Source organism: Mycteria americana, chromosome 21, assembly GCF_035582795.1.
Source record: "Mycteria americana isolate JAX WOST 10 ecotype Jacksonville Zoo and Gardens chromosome 21, USCA_MyAme_1.0, whole genome shotgun sequence".
Taxonomy (NCBI): Eukaryota; Metazoa; Chordata; class Aves; order Ciconiiformes; family Ciconiidae; genus Mycteria; species Mycteria americana.
Window position 1 is genome coordinate 1,502,998 of NC_134385.1, and position 16,462 is coordinate 1,519,459.

General features: G+C 48.2%; 1 protein-coding gene across 3 annotated transcripts; it reads right to left on the bottom strand.

Annotated features, from left to right (window-relative positions):
- Positions 1-113: 113 nt before the first annotated feature.
- Positions 114-11,851, bottom strand: TEKT2 (tektin 2). Of its 3 annotated transcripts, XR_012778532.1 has the most exons (11): positions 7,201-11,851; positions 5,719-5,890; positions 5,205-5,330; positions 4,409-4,614; positions 3,729-3,872; positions 3,049-3,163; positions 2,530-2,637; positions 1,946-2,089; positions 1,607-1,686; positions 553-1,019; positions 114-239 (listed from the first exon to the last, which is right to left on the bottom strand). XR_012778532.1 is itself a non-coding variant. In XM_075522095.1 (10 exons), exons 2-10 carry the CDS (start codon positions 5,872-5,874, stop codon positions 806-808), a joined length of 1,293 nt encoding a protein of 430 aa, XP_075378210.1. In that variant the 5' UTR covers positions 5,875-5,890; positions 7,201-11,851; the 3' UTR covers positions 114-805. The 3 variants fall into 3 exon arrangements, 2 of the variants coding, with proteins under 2 accessions (XP_075378210.1, XP_075378211.1); XM_075522095.1 differs by having other exon boundaries at positions 114-1,019; XM_075522096.1 differs by lacking the exon at positions 2,530-2,637 and having other exon boundaries at positions 114-1,019.
- Positions 11,852-16,462: the final 4,611 nt, after the last annotated feature.

Below are 16,462 nucleotides of genomic sequence, written 5' to 3' on the forward strand. Positions count from 1 at the left end.
AGGGAAAGCGTCGATTTCCCCCCCCCCCCCCCCCAATTTCTCATTATCAAAATTTAGTCGGAGAGCCAGGAATCAAATCCAAGCTTGCTTTCCACCGGGACGCTTACCGAGCATCATCTCCCACCTCCGGGAGGAAGAGCAGGCCAAGTTCTGGTCCTGTTGCAGATGCAATAATCCGGGTTTGCAAGGACGCCGTCTCCCAGGGAGAGCGTGCAGTCCTCAGCACGTTGGGAGCGTGCCTGGAATAGAAACAATAAACTCACGGCAGAACGCAAGCGCTGCAATTCAATTTTAACAAGTCTGTGGCCACAAGAGCCAGAACGGACTCCAGCTCTTGCTTTTGTAGCTGCGTTAGCTCCGCAGGGCTAGCAGGCAAGGGGAAATCCCAACCCAAACTTTACTTTAATCATTAAAGCGAGCAGATTTGAGTCAGTACACCCACAGCGCAGATCTGGCACGCTGCCACCATTCGGGACTCTGGTCCCTTTTCAGAGGGCAGCCTTGCACTTTAAAGGACTTAAAACGCTAAAGAGCCCAGATGGATTCAATCACCACGCAACGCTTCCAACGCTGTCGGATGACAACTGCTCTTGGGGACAGACTCTTTATTGTTCATAATGCTCCGTGGAGTGCAAGAGGCGATAAACATCATAGAAGGGGACAGACAGTTATATAACAAACTAGGAGGAGGGAGGAGAATTACATTATCCTAACACGACACAGATGTCTGCTTTCCTTGCTACGGAACTGAGTCACTGGTAGCTTTCTCCTCGGCGCGGCTCGTTGCACAACACTCCCCGGCGCACTACGCCAACTCCAGCTGCCCGTTCTTCAGCAGGGAGAGCGCAGGGTTCGTGGTCCGGTTGAAAGCGTCGACCTCTGGCACAAATTTCTCGGCAGGGACCACGAGCTTTCTCCGGCTGTCCATGCACTTGTTGTCCAGCACCAGGGAATTGGCTTTGTAGCCAGTATCTGTCTGAATGCGGTGAAGTTGTCGGTAAAGAGCGTCCAAGGCATCCCTGGGAACAAGCAGAAGTGACAGGAGTCGGGTTCAAGCACTGCATTCACTTCCCAAGTTGGACAGGAAACACCCAACTTCCCACTTTCTGGCAGCAGAAATATCTGCGCAGCATTTGCCTTTGTGCAAAGAACGAATGCAGCAGATATTTCTTGGGGCACAGCAGCAGCATTGTTTGGGTCTGTGAATAGCAAGCCCACATGCTGCTCCTGGAGCGCAGCGCAGAGATGTGCACCCTGGAGCCCATGCCAGCCCAGAGCAGCCCTTCTGTTTCTTCCTTTGCTTTTCACCCCTTTTTTTTTTTCCCCCCTTTTAGAACTGTCTGTGCCTGGTTGAAGTCAGAGTCAAGCAGGGACCGTGGGAACCCCATTCACCCTCCCACCGCACAGACCTCTCATACCTTGCCTGCACCCTGCTGCCCGGTCCAGCTCCCCACCAAGCCCAAAGACTATTTCCACTCCTGATCTGAGCAGACACGCGCTCCAAAATGCAGCTTCTGGAAGCGTGCCAGGCCCAGGGCTGCACATAGCCACGTCCCTCACACGGGCAACGCTGGGCCACTGCTCTGCCCGAGAGCAGGAGACTTACTGTGACTCTGCTAGCTTCTGTCTGAGCGCACGGATCGTCCCCTCCAGCTGGTGGACCTCATCTGTTAGCCCGTACTGGACCTGTGAGGTGGGGAGGGAGGTGACGACAGTTAACGGGGCTGAAGCGTTGTTTTACAAAGGCCACGGCTCTCTCATTCCCCTTCTAGCCCAGCTACGACATTTATTTCCTTGCTTTGCTATATGACTGTAGGATCCATTGCTCAGCCCCTCTGTAGTTTTCTCCACAATGCATCCACGTTCTTCAGACCCACGCAAGCCCCCATCCTGGCCACTTCCCCCCAGTCCCCCTGGCAGGGAGCGTGCCAGGCGAGGCTGGTACCTGATCCCGACAGCGCTCCATATTGGGCCGATACGTGCGGGTCTCCAGGCGGGTGTGTGCCACTTTCAGATCTTGCGTTTTCCTTCGAAGATCTTCCTCCAAGCGTCGGATGTCCTCCTCCATCTCAGCAATTTCCTCCAAGGTCTACGGATAAAAGACACGTATCATGAGGGACAGCCAGGGATACAGCCTGGAAAACAGCCCCCATGCGTCCTGGGATTTTACTGTGCTGGGAATGGATTTTTAAACAGGGGCTGGTGGGCTTCTGAGTACTGAACTCCTCTGCTCATAGATCGGGCTTTTCACACAGAGCAGGCATGGTGCTGCTGGTGTTCTATGGCCCCAGCAGTTGAGAGCAGGGGTGAAATAAAAAGGCCCAAACCTGGCACTGCTGCTGGGAAATGCCAGAGCAGCAATTGTGATGGTAGAAGGAGGTAGGATGTTGCAGGGATCATACATGTGCCACTTAACAGCTCTCATGTGGAAACCATGCTCAGGCCAAGCAGCTTTCCACATAACAAACATCCTTTCGGATTCAATTCCCACCCAAGGTTGTGTTTGATAACCAAAGCAGCAACATTTACATTCTGCTCCTGCCATTTCAGCTCATCATAGGCTCTTTCCAGGTCTCTAATCCTCTTGCGCAAGGCAAACTCTGCAGCTACACGCTGAGCCTCCAGCTCGTTGTTTGTCTGAAGAGAGAACAGGCTCCAGTCACACACGTCTAGAAGGTGCCTCCCTCCCAGCAGCTGCCAGTACAACCATCACTTGAGACGACCTCCTGTGAGGCTGGGACAAGCCTATGAGCAAAACCAGCTGGGTTCTGGCAGCTGCCATGCGTGTGCAGGTCGTGCACCCCCCTGTAGCCAAAAGGCAGGAACGATGGGCAGGTACGTGTCTTCCAGGTTGCCGAGACTGCCGCAAGCTCCGCAGCGTAACCAAGCTCCCCTTTTAAACCAGGAGGGCAGCTGCTGGCAGAGAGCTGGGCCAGTGCTGTCTTTTCAAAGACTCCCTTCCCCTGGCCGCAGCGCGTGCCAGCCCATTCTCCCACACTGGATCCAAAACTTCTGCCCCACCGATTCACAGCCAAGGGACTGATGTACCTGTGCAATGGCAAGCAGTGTTGCTTCTCGGAGCTCAGCCGAGGCTTTCATTTCTGCCTCGGCATGCTCCTTGTTACGTTGGCTATTCTGTTCCCACTCATCCAGTGCAGTTGATCTGTGAACAAATCAGCAGTAATGAAAATAAGTTGAGTGTTTGCAAGACAGTTCAAAAGGAACCACCTGCTGCAGGCCAAGAAGGCTTTGTGCAGTGCAAAATGATTCAGGAATTCTGGAGGTCACGTCCTGTCTGATCTCTTCACCGCACCAGCTGGAGATCGCTACCCCATGGCTCCTGCACCAAACCCAACATCTGCGCAAACCGGGGACGCATCCAAACCACGCTATGAAATGCCAAGCAAGTGAAAACGTGCAGCAGCTCCCCCATAAGCTGTGCCAAAGGCTGATACCGCACTACTTACTGAGCGTCACCTATAGCCAAGCACCAGGGAGGCAGGGCAGCTACCTTCTCTGTTTTTGCGGTGACAATTTAGGTAACTCCCAAAAGTCTGTGGCTTTACAATTCAACAGCCACAAGAAATCCCAGCAGCCTCCTCCTGTTCTGAGCTCTCTCTGTAACTGCACCCATCAAGCCAGGATACAGCATGGGAGGAAAAAGCACCCCAGGGCTCCTTCAAGCACCAGCATGGATTTGGCCACACAAGGGCAGGCTCTTTCCTTACCCGTCTGGGACCCGTGTTGGGTTGACCTTGAAGGAGATGTTGGGAGAGCTCACGTTGAGGGATAAGCACACGCGATCTATTTCCAATGCTTCCATCTTGTGCCGGTGGTCGCAGCTCAGCTGCTGGCGAGCTTCCTGCAAGAGGCTGCAGAAAGCAGGGTTGGAGTAAGCAGGCAGCACGCAGACGGGAGAGGCAGCTCACAACTTCCAAAGCTTTCACCACCACCTCAGTCATCTTTTTAAAATGAGTGATGAGCCCCAGTGAACTGGGCCCAACTTGGTAAAGCAGCACGCCTGCTTTGCTGCCTGCCTGGCCCTAGCAAACTCAGCTGCCCGCCGTCCTGCAGCGGGGCAGTGACCCACAAGGGATTAGGGCCTGGCAGCTTTAACACTTCCAGGTCACTGGTTCATGAACCAAGGCAGGTGGCACAAGATATCTGCTCAGGCCACAATTTTCCACGGATGCTTATGAAGTCTCCCTTGGCATGCTCTCCCCTGCAAACCCCCCGATTCCATAGGCCTTGACAATAATCATCAAAGGCTCCTCTGCGTGGCTCGCTCTCCCAGGGCGACTACGCCTGGCCTGCTTGCCCATCTCAGCGTGGCATCAGAGGCACGTTAAACTGCTGGGGCCAAGCAAGGAGGACAGAGTCCGGTCAAAAGCTGTGTCATTCGCCTCACCAGAGCTGTTCGAAGGCTTCGTTCACTCTCTGCTGCAGTTCTCTCTTGGCTTTGTCTATCACCTTCACCTCCTTGTGCAGCTCCTCCTCCACAGGGTCCCTCACCACATCGATGGCGCGGCGGCTCTCGCGGAGCGTCAGGCACTCAATGGAAACGTCCAAAGGCAAGTTCTTTGCCTGGAGGGCACGTTCTGCTGCTTCCTTCACCTGGAGGAAGAAGCCAGCTGGGTGTGTGTGGGGTACCCTTCAGGGATGGGAGGAAGAAAAGAAGGGGAACCCACCGATACCCTTGTTAAGAGGGCCTCGCACTGCCTGTCTTTGCAGTTCTGAAACCTTTTAGCAAGTCTGGAATGAAAATTGTGAGAGCCAAACACATTAGTCCTCTACATCTGCTATTTGCATTGGGAATCGCACCTTGCTGGGGGCTAACAACTCCAGGAGCAGCAGCCTCTGGGTTTAGAACTAAAAGAACCAGAGAGATGTCCCACTGCTATTCTCTATTTACAATCAAGCATTTTTGAATGATAGTGTTAACATATTTCTCATTATCCTTCAGAGCTTTAAAAAACCCACAAAAAACACAACCCCAAACCCAAATGTGAGCATGGGCTCAGCCAAGAACACAGTGGCTTGCCTTCCAGGAAGTCATTTCATCAGGTGTGGATCTCAGCATACCTGTGATAAGCCCCCCTTAAACTCCATATGGGCTTGCCCATTGCAGAAGACAAGCCTCAATTATTTAACATCCCATGTTGAGAGCGTAAGCTGATTTCCAGCCATCTGTCTTCCCAACATACTTTGGCTAAGGCATCGATTTCCACATCTATGTCTGCAAGGCATTTGTCCAGGGTCTCTTTCCATCTGTTCACGCTGCTGATACGTTCAGCCAGGCGGGTGCGGTTGTCATGCTCGTCCCATTTCGTCTGGAATTAGAGGAGAAATGCCGTTACTCTTTTATAAATTGCAACTGTGAATCTTGCTGAAGCCTTTCCCTGTTTTCAGGATTGACTGACCCCTCACAGGAGTACAACATGTTGCCATTTGGTCTAATAGTCGTCTACACAAACGGAGAGCACAGAAAACAATACAAGTTGCAAAGGACACGAGAATCACACCCAGGGTTTTCATGACAGTACGCACGCATCATTGCACCTGGGCTTACAGGAAGTAAATGTACATATTTAGCAGGTTCTGTAGAGATAAAGCCTTCTGCTATTCCCTCGTCCGTATACCAGATCTAGGCACTCTCCCATACTCCTCAGCTCGCTATTCTGACAAACCCGGGAGCAGCCCAGCTGCCAGAAGGCCCACCTGGTTGTTGGTTTCATTGCGGAGAGCTCGGGCTTCCTGCCGGACTTGGTGGGAAGCAGAACGCTGGCGTTCAGCATCAGCCGAGATGAGATGGGAGTTGGTGTGCCAGTCCGGCAGGGTGAACCGCTGTCCTGGCTTTACGCTCAGCGTGGCCATCTCGCTAAACAGGTGACTAAAAGGGAGTGGAAGATTTTCGTGTTTATTCATGGAAACACACCAGAAATGGAGACGCAGCCACAAATTGGAAAGCTCTTCAAGAGAAAAGCAGCCGCAAGCTCTAACCTGGCATCTTGCCTAATGCAGACACACATGCCTTAGGGGAAGCACTAGGACGGGCGATCGGAGCCACCCTCTGCCCCCGGGCCCGGAGGAAAGCCCTGTCCACCTGTCTCTCCCTGGAGAACGGTGCTATTTGCAGAGAGACAAGGAGCCGCTCACAGCACCATCTCCCACATGGTATTCATTGAGCTTGGACAAAATGGCTGATCACGTTACTGATTCTGCCTTTGTTACAGCTGCATAGGCTCAGCCCAGGGTTGCAGCCCCAGGGGACTCGAAGGCTTTGCAGGAACGGTTTAGTTTGCAGCCATCTTCCTTGCTACCTACCACATCCCAGCAAAACCAGCAGGAATCAGAGAGACCACTCAACAGATCAGAGCAGCTCCTGAGGAGACCGCAGGTTCCAAAAAAACCCACAGTCAGGTGGAGTTCTGGGCAGAGTTTCCCAGGCTCCGGTATACCCCGTGCCGGTCCCCCAGTCCTCTTGAGCACAGGTAGCTGGGACAGAGCCCCTGGAGCACAGCCACCAGCACGGGACAGAGCCCCTGGAGCACAGCCACCTGCCCCAGAGGCCGCAGGGGAACTCCCACGGGGAAGGAAGCCCTGCAGGCAGGCACCGGGGCTGCAGAGCCAGCGGGAGAGAAGGCACAAAGGGCTGCCGGGCAGAGGGGAAGGCCCGACCCCCCCAGGTACAAACAGGGAAGGGGCTCAGCCCCCAGCTAGGAGGGGCCCTCAGCCTGCCTGGGCGCTGGCAGCCCTGAGCAGGGTGCCCCAGCCCCGCCCTGCTGCTCACTCGGGGCCCATCACGGGCCCGACCCTGCTCCGGGTCCCCTCCCCGCCTCAGGGCCGGTCCCGCCGCTCCCGTCCCCGCCTCAGGCCCCAAGCCCCGGTCCCGCTCCCCTCCCCGCCGCAGGCCCCGGGGCCCGGTCCCGCTCCCCTCACCGCCGCAGGCCCCGGTCCCGCCGCCGGGCCGGTTGCCAGGCACGCGCGGGCCCGTTGCTAGGCGGCGGCAGCGGGTGGGGGGGGTTGGGGGGGGGTCGGGGGTGCCCGGGTCCGGGCGGGTGACAGAGCCAGCGGGGCTGCGGCACAGCTCGTCGCGTTCTGTTGCGGTTATTAGCGAGAGTTACGCTGCAAAGCGACAGCAGAGGCAGTTGTTGTTATTGTTATTATTTAAAAAAACCCCAAGAACATAAACCAACACACACGAGCAGCCGGGGCAGGGTGGGGGGTCCAACCCCATCACAACAGCAGTACCGCGACCCCCCCAACCCCGCCACGGCCTGACACGGCGTACCCCGCAGGGGCCATCGTGTTCCCACGACAGCTCTGGTGCTGCGGACGGCAGGAGGATTTACAGCGCTGATCTGAGCGCTTCAAGGAGTTCTTCCCTAGTTTTTCAAAAAATTAAATGGCATTACTCAAATCAAACAGAAAAGGCTGAAAGTAAAATTGTTTTCTGGCAAAGGGTTGGCAGCCCCGCCTGGTACCTCCCTCCAGATGCCACCCGGCTCCTGACACCGCAGCTCGGATCAACGCCTCCGCCTCCACCCACTCCTGCGGACACGGCTTTGGGAATGAATTAAAATGATGCAAGTATAAAAAAAAAAAAAAAATTAAAAGTATCACATATGCATTTCAAAAAAATTTATTTTTCAAATGAATACGGTTCGTTTACAATACACCCAACTTGATGGTATCTAAAGCCAGCAGAGATCTGATGACTGTTGTGTGTACTATACACAGTCGTACAGAGGTTACAGATGCCTACGAGAGGGAAGGAACAGTGAAAGAAGTTGACATTTTACTGTGCTGGAAAGAAAGCAACTCTTGCAACAGGTAGAAAATTTTGGCAAGAACAGTTCGTCTGGAAAGGGAGAACGGGCAGAGGACACCGCTTCTGCTTAGCAAGTACATCTCAAAACACGCCGACACATGGTTTCCCTCCCACCCCACATGGTTGCAGCCCACATCCGCGATACAAATAGGCACACATGGTCAAGATGGTTAAGTAAAAATAAAGGCTTTTACCAGTTTGTTTGCCATCCGTCTACAATCTATTTGTGCAATGTCTCAAGTCACAGCTCTACTTTATTCTTGAAACAATTCCCTCTTGCTTTGAAAACCCCCAGTACCTTCACGGTGGGAACACGTTCCCCGTTCCTGCTTAAGCAATGGTAACACCGAAACGAGAGGGGAGCAGTTACCAGCATATGAGAAAGAGCAAGACGTACACATAGAAGGGAATCTCAATCCACCGGACTGGTTTATTAGAACTTTATTCTGAAAAGGAATCCCAAACAGCACAATTTTTTTTTTTTTTTTTTCAATTTAAACATATGGTATTAAATACGCAAATTTATATGCACGACATTGCTTCCAGCAGTCTCCTAAACAAATACAGCTCGATCACTAGCAATGTTTATGGCACACACTATGCCACCTGAGCCACATTCTCCTGAAGATACTTTAATACCCATATCGGCTCATAACCGAATGCTACCAATTACCGTGAAAGCTTTAAAGTAATACCTGCTGATAGACAATGTTCTTAGCTACGATCAGACACCTCCAGGCCATGTCACAGCCGAGTTTTTCCCCATGACAAGCAACAACACTATTTATCCACCAATAGGCTACCTGGGGAAGCTTCACTGCTTACACCGAGGGAAGAAACAGGAATAAAACAGACAGGAGGATCTGTACCCTGCGAGCCCAAAGCGCGTCACCTAACCTGTGAAACGCAGGTCTGTACGCCAGTGTCGCTGGCCATGGCAATAGGGGCTGGGCAACGAGCCTGTAAAAATCAACATTTCGGACCAAAAATGCGTCCTGCCAACTCTATTGCTGTGCTGAGGCTAGCTTTTCAAAACTGCCTGCAAAACAGACACAAAACGCAACTTTCTAGAAGCAGGTTTTTCTACAGGAAATCAACATTAAGTTGTCTCAAGGCTAGATTCAACACTGAAAACTGCAGAAATTAGAACATTTCGATGAATAGAAATCAAGTCCAAAGAAAACTAAAAACTATAGCCACAGGAGGAGAGTGATTTACAAAACCGAGTACCCAGAAGAAGCCCTTCTTCACTGCAAAGTTGCCAGAAGTCAGAAGACAAACTTCATCTCTAGCAGTCTTCCTCTCACCAAGTTTTCTTGGCGTTCAATTCTCCTCACCAGCTGAAGAGCACTACTCAAGTTTCCACTTTGCTGGCACACCATCAGGTTCAAAAACTTCAAAAGGTTCTTTACATGTAAGCATTGCTCCCGTGGGTATTACTTTGCTAACGTGTCTGAGCGAACACTAACCGGCAAGGCATGGATTTTCTATCAAAGAAACTGGTCTTGAATACATGTAAGAGATTTGCAAGTGTAAGCATAATGAAAGTTTATTAGTAACTATTGTAATAGCTAATTTTTGCACACCTGTACTCAAAACGGGTTGTGGACCTATGATTTATGGGCTAGCATAGCCCTAAACTCAACATATAGTCATATTTTTCTGTGTTGCTAGATAGTATTACAGTAGGTATTAATTTTCCACCCGCCAAATGTGTTTGAAAGACCTATATATAATTCTCAGCAATGAAAAAAACCTTTCATTTAAATAAACTCGCCCTCTGACAGTCTGTTTTGCAACAAATGGATGATCTTAAAAGAAAGCAACAGGTAAACATCACGGGACCAATGCCAACGGCCTTCTCGGGCAGAGCTGCGATGAGATGTACGTAAAGAGCACCGGCTCCCGTCAGACAGACTCCAAACAGAGCTGTATTAATTGAAGATGCAAACTTACAAGAAGGTGCACAGGTTTGTATCAAGAATTTAGCACTGCCACAACATGGTTCATCCTCAGAACGCCTAATAGCGCTCGTAAGGCGATGTGAATCATCACCGTTTTCTAGATAGGGTGAAAAATGAGGCAGAATCGTTTACCCAAGGTCAGAGGGGGAACCCATGTCAAGGCCAGCGCTGATACCAGAGCTCCTGGCTGGATAACTCATCAATATCTCAAAACTTCATCAAATATAACCTATCAGAAAAGCTCTTCATTTCGGTCTGAAAATCCATTTTTTTTTTAGCAGCTTTAAGCCCAAGCTAGCATCTAAGGACACAGGCGCCTACTATTGCGTAGCACACTGTCTACAACAGCCCTCCCTCCACGAGTAGCTTGGCATCAGAGGAGAGGGGATCTTTTCTCCCCTTGTTCCACTTTGCTAACTCTTCCCATACCCAAGAGACCACACGATTTTGTACGTAGACATCGCTACCCTCAGCTGCTGGCAAACTGGTTCTTGAAGGACTTTCTGTGATGTTGAATCCTCACCTCCACGTTCCCACCTAATCAGACCTCTGCACTGCTCCCCGACATTCACTGGACACGTTCTTCATATCCTTACAGCCACCAAAGGGGGTAAGGGGGAAGAAGCGATGGAGCGTGTGGGAAGCTGCAGGAGCACAGTGAAGAGTGAAGACATTACTGGACAGGCAACATTCAAATAAAGGCAGAATTAATGATTCTCATTAGATAGAGAAACATATCAAGGTTAAATTTTATTTAAAAAATTGCAAGTCTACCAGGAAGTATGTTTATTTGATGACATTACTCTCCAGAAACCACTTCTTTTAAAAGCTTCTCCTCTCTGGGTAGTTCTGATTCACAAATAATTCAGGGCTCACTGATTAAGTAACTCAATGCAAAACCAACTCCATTCTGACCAAGGACTTCAAGCTTTAAAAACCATTCAAGAAAAATACTAACCATACTAGCAATGCAAACACAAGTTTTTCCAGCTTCTATTCTCGATCAGAAAAAGGCACATGCTTGCTGTCAATGAGTTCAAGTCCCACACAGACAGTTCAGGACACCTAAGCTAACGTTTGACGTTCCCATCCATCTCCCTGAAGGGCTCGAGCTGACCACAGCTCTCCTGACATCACCCAGCTCCTACCCAGTGCTTTATTTCTACAGGCAGCTGCTTTCATCGCCGTCGTGCTACCACCACCCCTCACGTCCAGAGCCGATTCACCTTCCAGCTACAGCGTCCTCGACACGGCTAATTCTATATAGGCAGCGGAGGGAGCGTGATCCTGCGTAAGGGAACAGGGAGGTAGGTAAGAGTGAGGAAGAGCAGAGCAACTGTAGTGCTACAGCAAAATTAACTCTACAACTGCCTGCTGCTGTTTTTCTTGGTAGCCAGGCACACTTCAGCGTGAACTGCGTGAAAATTGCAACCAGAAATCTATCAGAGCATCTATGTTTTATGGAGGGGTCAGATATTGCTCGCAAAACCCCTTGGCTCCGTTGTTTCAAATAGCACCGATCTACTGGAACTTGTATCTGTGTTGAACCAAGTCAGGTAGCTGCAAGGTTTAGATACAAAACACGGTTAGTTTGATGTAACTACAGAGCTGTTACAGGCACTGCCACCTGCTTCTCAGCACAGTCCCTTTAGGAGGTGAACAGGCACTCTTAAAAAATACAGGAAAATGCTTTTCCCCTCAGGTATTAGTTTTTGAAGCAGTCATGTGGGGTTTTTTTGGGTCAACTGCGGATGCAGAGATACAGGTTCACAAGGCTCTAGCAGCATAAGATTTGTTTCAGTATATTCAGCTTTTTCAATATGAAGACAAGTTTCCTCCTTGCATTTTTGAGAGCTTTCTACTACTGATTTAATGGCACAGTCACCACTACCACTTCTCTTCATAAAACATATAGCTGAGTCGGTTCAGTTTTAGGATTAATCCCAGCACAATTTACTATGAGTAGCATCAATTACAGCAAATCCTCAGTCTCAAACTTTGCCAGAAAGGAGGATGAATTAAAACTATCCATGCACACTAGTTGTTGGGGTTTTTTGGTTTTCTTGTTTCGTTTTTTGTTGGGTTTTTTTTTGTTTGGGGTTTGTTTTTTTTTTAGATTTGAAGTATTTTAGAGTGTCTACATCTTCAGCAGCTTATTAGCTTGTATTAAATTGGATACTTTAAAACATCACGCACCCTCCAATGAATGCAACAGAAACATACAGAACATTTCTACTGTAATTAAACCCACGTGTGCTACGCTTCATCATCCCCAAGGCGAGACTTCTAGGAAGAGATCTGTGCCCAACAGAAACCAGCATCGTCAGATGCAAGTCCATTTAATTTCTTTTGATAGAAAGAGGCAGCGACTTCCTTCTAAATGTCAACAGCTTCAGTATGAGCTAAATGCAGATAGAAAATAAACTGGTGGATAGGCAAGAGAAGAGATGGAGAGTATTGCTGCAAACAAGCTGATGGTGCAAGATTTTTGGCCCTTTTTAGTCTAAAAGATAAAAACGCCTACTACTAAAAGGGATAGAAGACACAGTTTCGGCTCAGAATTTAGACTGAAAAAAATACTTTCTAAATCCTACCCTAATAACATTAAGAAATTGGGAATACAAAATAATTTAACATCATTGCAAGCTTAAATACCAACAAAGTGGCATTGGGCACTGTAGTAAGACAAAAAAAGTTGGTAACAAACTACGAGAAACATCAGTTCATTTCTCTAACTTGAATCAGAAGAAATCTACACAGCAAAAAGATCCTCGATTCATAGTCTCCGTGGGTTAGCATAAGCGGGAGTGCTATATTGCACATCCATCTGACCGTCCCGACAAAGAGGTGCGGGCAGCTCCAAGCAGGGGTCACCGCCCCGCTCTGGGACTGCACACCCTAAACATTTCATTGATCGCGTCCAAATTAATAGATGTCGAAAAGCTCTGCTTACTCCTAGAAAAAGGCTGGACACGAACATATTCCTGCAAAGATACCACTTGCGATTAAAGTGGGAGTTTTGCGCTTAAGCTCCTGATATTCAAAAATATCCTGACATCAAGTTATTCTACGTCTGAAATGCCCAATACTGTATGAACAGTAATAAAATGAACACAAAGTCATTTTAGTTTTAAACTTAAAGAAACAAGGTACCAATTGAAGTAGTCTGTCTGTCAAGCTGTTTTATTCAGTCTCCTCTCAAACATGACTAGTTAAGCTGACTTCGGAGAAGAAAACCAAAACATTCAGGAACTTCTCCCACCTAAAAATAAGTGTTAAAAGCAACATACAGGCCAGACACACAGACCTATGAGCTGCACACAGATTACCAATAAATATACAGGAACACCACAATAAAGGACAAGGTTAATCATAAAAGAAAAGGTCTGATAACTGCTATTAAGACCATTACAAAAATGAAAGTTAAGTGTGTATTTTTTGCAGGCATGTGCAAGCACATTGTAGTGTAATCAAAGCAGAACTTTGCTATTATTATTACTTTATGCAGCATTACAAGGTTACTGAGGTGCAGTGTTTAATAGTCTAGTCTACAGCTTTTCCCGACCGGAGGAATGCTCACCAAACTCACCATGGACCCACAGCCTCTTCCCCCCTCGGAGCGGGGCAGCATCGCCCCCCAGGCTGTTCCCATCCAGAGTATCCAAATTCCCAGCTAGAAGCCCACTGGAACACGCACACGGCTCCTTCAAACGCGCGCGCCGCGCGAGGCCTGCTCACAGCAGGACCGACCGTCTCCTAAGTCTTCAGACAGCTTGCTTTGTCTACTTCATCTTTGGGAGCTTGCTACATCTAAGAGACGACATCCTTCGATAGCTATGGATTCCCTTCCAGCACTAATTACATCGCCCCAAGAGTCCCGTGCTGTTGCTCCTCCACCGCCACCCCCCACCCCACACCCCCTCAATGTGAAGAGGTGAATTGCATTGACTAAATCAAAACCCATCCTAGCCTACCAGCTGAATTTGGTGATCGCTCCTCAATGCCTCTCCCTCCAAATGAAAACACCTTCCTGGTTATTCTTGGTCCTGACTCAGAGAAGCTGATGCTTGAAAGTACCTAAAAGATACCATCAAACACTTGGCATTTTCAATAATTTATCTTAATTTTTCAGCCACGTACAACTGGAAAATAAAAATCTACAGCACCATCTTCTAAAAAGGCACTTTCTGAGGACTGTCTTGCTTAAAAAAAATAAAAATCACTCCAAGTTTTAAACAGCGGAACTGCTTTGTTTTAAAAGGACCCTATGTTAACTACCCGTGTTAGGTGAGGGGTACCTCAGGCAGATTTGAGAAGGCCAGGGCACGTGGGATGGAGAGTGGATGGAGTCTCTCCATCAACACCCTTGTTTCTGTAAAACCGATGCTTCGGTATTTTCCCTCGTGAGCCTCTCCCTTGCAATTCCTTCCCCTCCATGTGCACCTTTGCCTACTCAGGGACAACAATTCGGTTTTGTTTTAGTGTTCTAGAGATCAGGATTCTTGAGACTCTGCTAGGGAGGTAAAGCGTAGGATCCTGTACCCATCTCGTTCATACCTCAACTACTGAAAGTACAAAGTCTTCTACTAGCAGAAAGCATCAATTAGCTCAAGCTCTAACCACTATTTTTTCAGGTTTACAAAAATCACTAAGTGAATTGGCTAAGTGAAGTTTTTTTTAAACATGTGCCGAAAGAAAAATGATATCCTAATACCCCACATCGATCCAAAGTACCATCTTTGGGTAGAAAAGACAGGAATCTTTCCCTTTGACATCCCTATGGATTTTTTCACTGGATCCAATCAACCTGCCAGGAGCAGCCACGAAACTCCACAGCACTGAAAGGGTCAGAGTATCCGCCTGGCGTGCCCAGAGACCAAGACGGCCACTTAGAAATAACGATCTCTGAAAACTGGATTTATAGTTTCAATGTCCATCATCTGAGCTTTTGAGTCCTTGGTTATAAAAGTGCTTTGAGTAAGGTTCTAAACCCTCAGTTCACAAAAACGGGGAAAATATCAAAAGAGGACAAGATATGAAGAAAGTGGAAAAAAAAAAAAAGGCCTCAAGCTTTAAGTGTAGGCTGAGCTTGGAATTTCACCAGAGTGGACTTCAAGACTAGTAGAAAACCAGTATTTGTAGCTGGAATTTGTACAGAAGATGACTATCTGGTATCTTATGTTAAGCATTTTATAGGACAAAAATTCGTACGTGAAGAAGTGAAAATAGTTTAGGACCAACAGCATCTTGAAATAACTTGACTGACAACTTCCAGAAACCCATTTTACTCCTGAAAACCATTTCTGTGGCCAAACAAACTTCCAAAAGGATGCCAGAATGAACCCTATAAAAATAGCTTTTGGACGTGTTTAACCAGATTACACACCGAACAGTAATACAGCGATCCTGAGTAAAATGGCCACAGCTGAAGTGCCCTACAAAGAAAAAAAAGCTACTTACAGTGGAGTCAGTCATTCCGTTAGCAGATGTTGCAAGTTTAGCGCCTCAACTACAAAACACTCTACTTCTCTCCAAATCCGGGTCTACCAGTCGCTAGACCGCAGGTTTCGGCAAGGCTTTCTGCTAGCTTAGGAGAAGCGCTGCCGCCAGCCCCGGGGAGCGGTTCCCGCTGTTGGCACCGTACCAGCGCTGCAGCCGCAGGTTCGTGTGGCCGATGCCCTAAGGCTGCTCCTTCCCCAGCCCAGCGCTGGGGCCCTTGTGCGTGCTCCCACCACGGAAGCAGTTAGTGGCACTTGTTAAGTACAAGCGAGGTCTCGGTGCAGTCGACCGGTACAGTGCCGTAGGAGACAGGAACCATTTTTCTAGATAGGCATATGAACGAGGCCAGTATGTCTGCAAAGTAAGTAGAACCGTCAGCCTTTGCCCACGTCCCTCTTTGGACTATATACAGACAGCTCCCAGCAAGAGAGGGGGATCTGGTATGCCACTCAAGATTTCCCCAAACAGCACATAAAATTTGAGATTTTTTTTCTTTTTAAAGGAGAGCAGGTACAAAAATAAAAGAAATCCATATACTCTGAAAATATACTGGAAACTGCCACCACAGATGAGGTACCATTTATCCCGACCCCCCACCCCCAAACTGCAAACATCAAAATATATATGTTTTTAAACAAAGGAAGAATATCTGGCTATTTAATCTCAGTTAAAATGACAGCACCCTTTGTTACACTTGATATTTCACACCATTAATTCTCTTTTGAAAAAAACAAGATATCTAACTAACCTTGATTCCTTGCTTATCTCCTCATTCCTTAGTGCAGTAATTGTCCATCTCCATTTAAATAAATATAGCAGCTACAGCATCATAAATGTGTGGCCCTCACAACGCCAGTAACTTGATATTGTAATACAAATAGGTATCGGCACTTTACGTAGATATTTGCAAAACCAAGAATAGAGATTAAAACTTCCAAATACTCTTCACATGAAAACCAGGTAAAATGCTAGCTCGACAAGTAATTTAAGTCACTTTCCCAATGAAGTTTCCTTAATTTATTTTTTTGGTGAAAGTAGCAAGCAAAAAAGCTTCTCAAATCATAGTCACTGAGCGTGGGCAGGATGAGAAGCATACAGTGTCTGAAAGGAGCGTTAAAAGACTTTTTAAAAAGCAATTTTCATCTAAACGCCAGAAATCCACGAGAAG